Source organism: Jatropha curcas, chromosome 2 (genome assembly GCF_041381405.1).
Source record: "Jatropha curcas cultivar XTBG-Jc1 chromosome 2, XTBG_Jcur_1.0, whole genome shotgun sequence".
Lineage (NCBI taxonomy): Eukaryota > Viridiplantae > Streptophyta > Magnoliopsida > Malpighiales > Euphorbiaceae > Jatropha > Jatropha curcas.
In genome coordinates, this window is record NC_143152.1 from 31,817,139 (window position 1) to 31,826,942 (window position 9,804).

General features: G+C 37.0%; 2 protein-coding genes across 3 annotated transcripts; both read left to right on the forward strand.

The window, feature by feature from the left end:
* The first annotated feature begins 1,273 nt into the window (after positions 1–1,273).
* LOC105647608 (uncharacterized) lies at positions 1,274–5,549 on the forward strand. Its single transcript, XM_012233755.4, is given in 4 exon segments — positions 1,274–1,614; positions 2,185–2,249; positions 2,401–5,220; positions 5,222–5,549. Coding segments are annotated over 2 exon segments (2,778 nt in total). The 5' UTR covers positions 1,274–1,614; positions 2,185–2,249; positions 2,401–2,524; the 3' UTR covers positions 5,304–5,549.
* Positions 5,550–5,957: 408 nt separating this feature from the next.
* Positions 5,958–9,500, forward strand: LOC149498633 (uncharacterized). 2 transcript variants are annotated; one of them, XM_089717699.1, is made up of 4 exons: positions 5,958–6,243; positions 7,033–8,092; positions 8,192–8,308; positions 8,399–9,500. In XM_089717699.1, exons 2-4 carry the CDS (start codon positions 7,046–7,048, stop codon positions 9,284–9,286), a joined length of 2,052 nt encoding a protein of 683 aa, XP_089573825.1. In that variant the 5' UTR covers positions 5,958–6,243; positions 7,033–7,045; the 3' UTR covers positions 9,287–9,500. The 2 variants fall into 2 exon arrangements, with proteins under 2 accessions (XP_089573825.1, XP_089573824.1); XM_089717698.1 differs by having other exon boundaries at positions 5,959–6,243; positions 7,020–8,092.
* Positions 9,501–9,804: the final 304 nt, after the last annotated feature.

The following is a 9,804-nucleotide window of genomic DNA, read 5'->3' on the forward strand; positions in this document are numbered from 1 at the left end:
GCATATAAAAGAAATAATTAGATTTTACTAAATTATATAAAAAATATTATTTAATTTAATTAAATGACCTTTAAAAAAAAATTATAGAGATAATTATTACATTTATATAAATAGAGGTAAACTTAGAATAACTTTATTAATTACTCTTTAATATTCTTAAAGTGATTTCTATTTATAGACAAAAGATTTATCTACTTATATTTGTGAACAAAGAGAATAATATTTATTTATAAATTAGATTTCAACTTGAAAAATGCAAAATTTTTCAAAAATTCAATCATAATCTAGATTTTCCTTACAAGTAAATGGTCCTAGTATAGCTTGTCAATAAGTGAACATCATTTTATTGTTTACTCATAGTAATTCCACATGATATAAAATTTTTTTTTTTTTTTTGACAAAGGCTTTTAATATATCAATTAACACTTATTGAAACACTCATATCCGATTAACAATCTCCGCTCGTTCTTGGAGACAAAGGAGCTGGCCGAATCCATAACTTAAGCCATGATGATCAATTCCGTAAGTGTTTTTGCCATTGAGCTACCACATTCGAGTTATTAAAACAATTAATATTATTGTAAAAGACTTTCAACCTTAAATTGGTTATTATAATTTAATATTTCCACATAAAATATTTTTTTAAAAGGTAAATTTTTAATTTTTAGAAAAATAAATTAGTTAAGGGCATTATTAAAAATTATTAAATTATTCTATTTATTTTCCACGTATAATATAGAGCAGTAGGGATAAGACCAGGCATTGCATTTTTCTAAAAATGTGAAATTATTATACCCACTAAATCTAAAAATGTAAAATCTACTTTTTCAATGGCTTTCTTGAAAATAAGCCTAATCAGAAAATTTCAACTGAAAATTAATCCAAACCAAATTAATCCAAACCAATTGACAAGACAATCCCATTAAATATTAGGTTTAAAGTTTTTTTTTTTCTTTTAACTCTCGTTCTTAAAAGGCCCATAAAAAAGTAAAACGCTTCATTTTGAATATTTAAAAATATTTTATATTAATAACTCGAATTTAAGATTATTCTTTGAAAGCCTATGAATATTTAAAAATATTTCATATTAATAACTCGAATATTTAAAAATACTTCATGTTAATAACTCGAATTTAACACCTTTGAAAAAAGGGATTCCTCTCAATCTCACCTCTCATATCATAGGTTTTAGGGTTTTGGTTCTATGTGGATAATTCATTGAAAATTAATTCAAAATTTAAAAAAAGAGGTGCAACATTTAATAAAAAGGAAAACATTTTGGGAGAGAAAAAAAATTGCCACAACCTGAGGGGCACTTTCTCTTAGTTTCGCTCCCTGCTTCTTCCTCCCCCCTGAAAATTTTTCACTTTCTCCTCCCGCTGCACTTTCCCTCCTTTTCTTTTCCTCCCCATCACCTCCCTCCTTCTCGTTTTGTTTTGTTTCTGTCCTTTTCTTCTAAAACTGGTAAATAATCACACCCCCAAGTAACTGAAATTCTTTCTTTCTTTCTCTCTCCTACACTATTCACTTTGAAATCTTTAGGGATTTGTTTCTGTTTACTCAGTCGTGCTTCATTTCGAGACATCTTTGTCTGCATGGTGTTGCATTTCATCTGTAAGTATAATCTGTTTCTAGGGCTTGTATTTTACCGCACTCTGGATTGTTTTTGGTCAAATAATTTTGGGTTTCTCGAGAAACGTTTGTCTGCAGTCTGTCTCTCTTGTTCCATGCTTTTTGGCAGGGATGGTTGATATTTTTAGGTTTTTAAACTAAGAATCTTATTGCTTGTTTTGTTATATTGGAGTATGTTTAGTTGCTAGTGAACTTCAATTTGCTATTGCTCAACGTTTCACCTGAGTTTGCTTGTTACTACTGCTGCTAGGCTCAGTTAGTCATGAATATACAAATACACGGAAAACTGTTTGACTTAGATATTCAATTTGATTTTTGTTTTATGTTTGGTTTTATTTAGATGACGGGATTAATATTTCTCTTTTTTTTTTTTTTTTTTTTTCATATAAATTTTCTTCTGGTGTTTGCAATCCTATCCTTTTCAGTCGGAATTTTATGATTTCTGGCGTTTTCTTTTCATTTCTGTTTTAGAATTCCCTCAATACACTGTCCAATTTTTTTTAAGTCGCTAAATTGTTCGAGTTAGTTCCATCTTAATATTATGGGTTTCAGGTGTCATATGATCCTGGAAAGTGAGATTGTTTTTCGCCTAGTGTGAGATAGTTCGGTGGTGAAAGGTAAGCAATTTGCATTTCATTTGACCGCGTTTTGAATAGCTTGATTTTGTTTTCTGAATGGTGGATGAATATTGTTTCTAATGAATTATTGACAAACACATAAATTGGTGGAAATTTTGGGCTAAACTTGCTTGTCTTATATTTGGTGCAGCGTGAATATTTTGGATGATAGTTGGACTCTGGGCCAGACAGGACAAGAGAAGTTATCTGCTATTTTAGGTTTATACTACACAAGAGAGAGCCTTTGGTCGGATAAACTCAGCTTTGAATTCACCATGGAATGCAACAAAGAGGAGGCCATTAGAGCAAAGGAAATTGCAGAAAAGAAAATGCAAGCTGGGGATTTTATTGGGGCACGTCGGATTGCGCTAAAGGCACAACAACTCAATCCTGATCTTGATAACATTTCCCAATTATTAATGGTCTGCGAGGTTCATTGCTCTGCACAAAATAAACTAAATGGGTCAGAAATGGATTGGTATGGAATTCTGCAAATTGAACAATTTGCAGACGAGTCTGTTGTCAAGAAGCACTACAGAAAGCTTGCGCTTTCACTTCATCCTGACAAGAATAAATTGGCTGGTGCAGAGGCTGCATTTAAGTTGATTGGTGAAGCCAACAGGGTGCTAATGGACCCAACTAAACGCACTTTGTATGACATGAAGTGTAGAGGTTTATTGAGATCGGTTGGACCTAAGCCAACATCTGATAAGTCAAATAGGAGCTCCCTTGCCAAGAAACAGCGTGCAGCTGCAAACAAGTTTTCCAGTGGTCCCCATTCACAGTCTAAGAGTTCACATGCTTCTCAGCAACCACAACAACCAACATTCTGGACATACTGCCCCTCTTGTAGCATGAGGTACCAATACTACAGAGAATATCGAAAGAAAATGTTACGCTGTCAAAGTTGTCATCAGCCTTTCATTGCTCATGATGTTGGCATTTCGCCTGGATCCACCCGGAGTATGTTCTTCAATGAGAAAAGAGTTCCAGAGCAGGTTCCCTGCAATGTCGTGCCACAAAATAATGCAGGAAAGCCTTCTGGTGATAGTTTTCCACATAGGGTTTTAGGGTCAGAATCAGTTCCTGAGGCAGGAAAAGCTGTGGATGTTGGTGGTTGTTCTAAACCCAAAGAGGTGAATATTACAAATGCTGCCGGAACCAGTGGAGGTTCGAAACCACGAGAGAAAATGATTGGGCATGTGGATTTGGGAGCTGAGAGGGTTGGCCCAGTGCCAGTGTCAGGTGCAGCAAAACCCAAGGAATCAGAGACTTTGGAAAGTGCAATTGGCAAGAGACAGAGGAAGTCAGTAGAGGAATTGAGTGCGTGTTTTGACAAAGGCACAAATGTTGGCAATAAAGCAAATGTGGTTATCAAGGGACATGGAGGTGATCTTCCTGCACAGAATTCTAGACCCTGTTCTAGAAGATCTTCAAGGCTGAAGCAGGATGTTGCTTATGAGGAAAATGTATATAATGGTGATTTTGTTGTGCTTCCTACAAAAAGATCTAGAAAGAGCTGTTCATCTAGTGTGATTGATGAGAGTATGGAAGAAGCAAGGATTGATGGTAGGGTACCAAAAGAAGGTTTTTCATCTGGTTGTGCTACTGTTGTATTGAATAAAAAGGATAAGGTGGTCAAGCAAAACCCAAGCTTTAGTATCGAAGAAAGATCATCGAACAAGAAGAACAAAACTGGAGATTATAAGGTTGAAGTGGAGGCAGCATCTTCTTCAGAGAACGCTGGTAAAAATTTGGAGAACAATGATGAAAAATCCAGAACTGACATGTCCAGGTTAAATTCAAATGAAGCACTAAAGTCAGAGATTTTATGTCCTGACGCAGACTTCAATGATTTTATGAATGATAAGGCAGAAAACTCATTTGCTGTTAATCAAGTATGGGCTATTTACGATTCAGTTGATGGTATGCCCAGATTTTATGCACGGGTGAGGAAAGTGCACGCACCTGGGTTCAAGTTGCATATAACTTGGCTAGAAGCAATCTCTCATGATGAAGCTGAGCTACAAGGGTGTGATGCCAATTTTCCCGTTGCTTGTGGTATGTATGAAAACGGGGGCACTGAAGAAACTGTAGATCGCCTGATGTTCTCTCATCAAATGTATTGCACTAAAGGTGGCCGTAGAGGTACTTACATGATTTATCCTAAGAAGGGGGAAACATGGGCTCTCTTTAAGGATTCGGACATGGCACGGAGTTCTGATCTTGAAAAATGTAAACTCCCTAACCGATTTGAAATTGTGGAGGTCCTGACAGATTTTATTGAGGATGTTGGCATTGGAGTTGCTTATTTGGGCAAAGTGAAGGGATTTGTAAGTGTTTTTCAGCGAGCTGACTGTGATGATGTTCTCAAATTTTGTATACGACCAAATGAACTTTACAGATTTTCTCACCGAATTCCCTCGTTCAGAATGACTGGCCATGAAGGAAAAGGAGTCCCTGCAGGGTCTTTTGAACTTGACACTGCTGCTCTGCCTGACAATTTTGGTAACCTTGTTGATCTTGGTGATGTGAAGGTTGGAAAGGAAAAGTTGGTTGCTGATGCAATTAGTTCATATTCCAAGTCTTCTGAATATCAGGTGGAACCTGTGAAGGTCTCTGAGAAGCGTTGCATGCCTAAGCATCTCAGCAGTTGTCCTGAAAAACGGACTTCAGCACTTAGAAGATCTCCAAGAGAATTAACTGGGACATGCAAGGATGACAATGAAGTTGATGCAGGTCAACAAGCTACGGGAGATGGTAGCAAAGTTTCAAGCCATGACGAGCTAACTCAACCTGAAGAAATTTGTACTTCTTTTCAGGCAAAAGAGAAGATTACAATCCATAAGAAACACGAGAAGAGTAAATATGTAACAAATGTCTTGACACCTAGACGATCTCCGAGAGGTTCAAGCAAGAGAAATAGTCAAGTAAATGCAAGTAAATTACGGCAGAAGACACTAACAGGGTATTGGAGTGAATGCAGATGAAAGAAATGACCAACCAGGTGCTTCCAAATGTCAGCCTGATGATAAAATGCATTTAGAAATTTAGCTTCCCAGCATGCAGGAGAGAAACATAGGTCCTCTCTGTAGCTTTTGTGAAGTTGATCGTCATCAATTCCTTGTACTGTAATTTTCTTATGGTAGATTTGTCATGTTATGCATGGCGCACTAGCTTTTCTTTTCCCTTTCCCGTGTAACTAGGATGCTATCAAAAGTTCCCTGTGAAAAGTTAAATGGAGGTGGTAGAAACTTGACAAGATGATTTTTCTTTTCAAGAATTGATTTTTTCCTTCCAGATCTGTTGTAGCTTCTTTGATTCTGAAGGTGTTTTCTGCCTGACTAATCATAGCATGTATCCAGCGATTTCCGTACTCTGCCATGCAGACATATAAGCATAAATATTCCAATAGTCTTCTCGTGGGCATTAGGCTGTAATTCCAGGATTATTTATATAGTTTCTGTTCCCTCTGGTCTCTCAAAGGAAAGAGTGAACTTGGTCCGTGCATTCTAATTTTATCAAAAGAGCAGCATAAGCTTTTAACAGCAAAGGGCTTTTGATCCAGTTGTATGATTCTTGCTTTGGTCCGAGACATCACGAATTCAATTACCGGAATGCCCTTTTTTTTTTTTTATAAATTGAATCAATTAAAAAAGAAGAAAAAAGAAAAATTAAATCATGAAAAACGGAGGCCCTTTTATTCACCGTTTTGAAGCGGCTTCTTGTCGTTCTGGGCTTTTGGTTTTTATCCTTTATAATATCTTCAATTTCGACTGTGTTTTCTATTTTTTCTGCAATCGAATAAGCTTCACATTTTCTCTTGCCGTATCTTTCTTCTCTTTCTTAGCTTGCCCATGGTACCTTCAGTCTCCCTCTCTCTTGTTGAACTATAATCGTATACGTGAATAAGGTTGCGATTCTAGTTCTGCTTTCTCGGGGAAATTCTGCCTAAATCTGTTTGTTTTTCCGAGAAAACAAGGAAGAAATTGAGGTAAATTAATTGTTTTTAAATTTTATTATTGTGATTGATTATTTGGGTTTTGAGGACATATTCTACAATTTTAGATTTGTTAGTGTATTTTTTTTTTCTTTAATTTGGTGGTTTTCATGGTTACTTGTTGGGTATGTTAAATTTATTCGGGGATAGATGAAATTCGATTAAGACAAATAGATTTCCCTCTTTAAATCTGAGCTTTCTGGTTGTAATTGCCATCGAGCAAGTTGGTATTTAATATCTAAAAATAACTATCTGTAGGCTTTGTCAATCTCCTTTCTTCAAAGCTTGTGTTAACCAAAATTATAACTTCAAAACCTAAAACATCTTTTTGACTGCGAACTCTATCATGCAGTGTACGTCTAGATACATGAAATTTCAAAATTCCTTTATAAGGAAACCTATATTGTACCTTCTACCAAGAGAGACCCTGCTTGGTCAAGTTAATGATGCAATGAGCTTTGGATGCTAGGTGGAGTACTGATGTCTAGAGAAGTGCTTGCGGCCTCATAAATAGTGCGCAATGCTGTTGAATATTTATATGCTGCCAATATCTTATGACTATATGAAACCCTAGATTGATTGTATTCTCAGGCTTCGGAAACTTTGGCGTATTTAGGCCCAGATTTATATAAAACTGTAGCTAAAACTCACTTTTCCCCATTTTTAACCCTTATGCAACAAACTGTTTTATAGATGCAACAGGCAAAGTGTTGATGATGTTTTTCTTGAAGGAAATCATTTTATTATTGCATTTGATATTTTGCTTACAGGAAGGTTCTTCAGTTTCATAGGGTACATGGAACAAGATAATGCCAATAAAGATTCAGGCAATTCTGCTGAAGCACAAGCTACATCAGTATCACCTCAGGAAGCTAAGAATCCTGTGGAAACCTCCACCGAATCACCATCAAGTGCAATGCAAAATAAGGAATCTGGGAATCCTGGTGAAACACCAATTAAACCAGAATCATCCAAAAAAATAACTCCCAAATCATTGAGGGCCAAATCTGAAGTTAAGAAGAAATCATTGAAGGTCAAGAAAGCTAAAGATAATCCACGAACTTGGGGAAGAAACGGAAAGAAGAAGAATAACAATGTTGTCCAAGAGAACAAGGAAGGTGACAGGCAAGAGCACAAGAATGATCAGAACCCAAATTCTGAGAAAGAGGGACAAAATAAAGGTGTCCATGAAGAGCACAATGCAAAACACCAAGAGACTGAAAAGAGCCAAGAAAGGGTTGCTGGTTCAAGTCGGAGCGGAAGTAACCTAAGGAGCGAAGGAAAGCTTGGCAGTACAGATAAGAGCTCGAGGAGTCAAAAAAACAAAGGAAAACCTGATGTGAAGGAAGGTAACAGACAGGAGCACAAGAATGACCAGAACCCAAATTCTAGGGAAGAGAAACTAAAAAAGAAAGGTGCCCATGAAGAGCACAATGCAAAGCACCTGGAGACTCAAAAGACCCAAGAAAGGATTGCTGGTTCAAGTAGGAACGGGAGTAACTTAAGGAGTGAAGGAAAGCCTGGCAATACAGATAAGAACTCGAGGAGTCAAAGAAACAAAGAAAAGCTTGATTTGAAGGAAAAGAGTCAAAGAGATGAAAGAAAGGAGAAGCTCGGTGGTTTGATCTTTATGTGTAGTGCAAAGACCAAGCCAGATTGTTTCCGATATCAAGTCATGGGTGTAACAGGAAGTAAAAAAGACCTTGTGCTGGGTGTGAAACCTGGACTAAAGCTTTTCCTCTATGATTTTGATCTTAGACTTATGTATGGAATTTATAAAGCTTCATCTTCTGGTGGGATGAGACTGGAGCCCAAGGCTTTTGGTGGGTCCTTCCCAGTTCAGGTTATGTTTTAGTATATCCAGTCTAACTTATCTCGGTAAACATTGTTGTTTTCTTCACCAATTTAGTTAGATCTGTAGACTGATATCTTTGAAGTTCAGGTACGTTTCAGTATCCATAAGGATTGTTTTCCACTCCCTGAGAGTGTCTTCAAGAGGGCTATAAAGGACAACTACGATGAGAAGAACAAGTTCAAGATAGAACTTACTGTTCGGCAAGTGAGAATTACTTGTTTAACCTGGTAGTTTTATGGTTATTCTCTATTTTCACAGTTTACCATTCATGATTTTACAAAATTTCCCTTTCAGGTTAGGAAGCTCAGTGAACTTTTCCGACCTGCCATATTTCAGTCAGTGCAGTCAGCTACAGTGCCTATCCATTCCCCAGCAAAGGCAACTATGCGAGATAGGGAAGCTTGTGAGGGGCAGAGAGATTTGCGACGTCTTTCAGATCGGGAAACATTTGCCAGAGTTAGTGGTGATGGTAGGAGTTATCCTGTAGTCCCTCATGAAAGGGATCAGGGTATTGAGCGCCAGGAGGTGGTATTAAGACATAAAGAGGAAACTTCTCGCGATTTATACATGAGTGAAAAGGATTATCGTACATATGGTCTTCAAAGAGAGCGAAGAAACGTGACTCCTGTACGTGGTGCTCCTTCTACCCTAGATCTATACCAGAGGGATCTGGAAAGAGATCAGCTTCTTAGACAGCCAGCTGCTATATATGGTGATACTGTTCCCATACATAAAGCATCCATTCTTGCTGATCCCCTGTACTTGGCTCAAAGAGAGTTTCAGACATATAATCTTAGTGGTAGAAGTGAATTGCCACCCGCAGCTCCTTCAGTTTCTGCAGCAGCATCTGGTTCTGCTATTACTGCGTTAGACTTGTATACAAGGGATCCATATTATTCTTATCAACACGGTGCTCCTGCGAGTTCATATGTGCTGCCCCCAAGGCGGGAAGAAGTTTCTTCAGCTTCCTATTATTCTGATAGTCTGAAAGAGACTTATTTAACTGAAGCTGATCCTCTACGTAGGAGCGAGACTGATCAAATGGATAAATTGCACTTAAAGTATGCTATTGATCCACTACCAGATTATAGGAAGACATACCAAGGAGCCAAACCAGAAATCGCACCACCACCTGTTTCATCTCGGTACTCATTTGCAGGTCCGTCTATGTCCTATCGCTAACTTGTTCTTAAATCTATTTACCTTTTCTGTTTAATTCCCCATTAGAGCGGCGCAAGTTCAAAATCAGTAGAGGACAATTTGTTTTCTAATGCTTGCACTATCATCAGTGCTTGGTGCTTTATTATTGTACCTTCTTCCATGCATTGTATCAGTGATTGTCAGCCCAACAAATTAGTTGCGGGTAAGTATAACGAGGTTTAATATTTGAAGGAAATGCCTGCAGCATCAGAGTTGTTAAAAAATGTGGAGATGGTTTCATTTTTGCACATCCAGATTACTGCTTATGTACTGGAAACTGCGACTTAGACATGTTTCTGTTTATAACTTCATATCCACCCAAATCTCGAAATTTTCAGGCATAGAATTGAATTCATTATTTTATATATAGTAATCCAAGTATTTTAGGGGTTTAAAGTTCAGAAGCTGAATTTTAAATATATATTAATATTAATATGTCAAGAAAGAATTTACTAAATTTGAATTCATTTAAATTAATCGGGTTTAATTTGATTTTATGT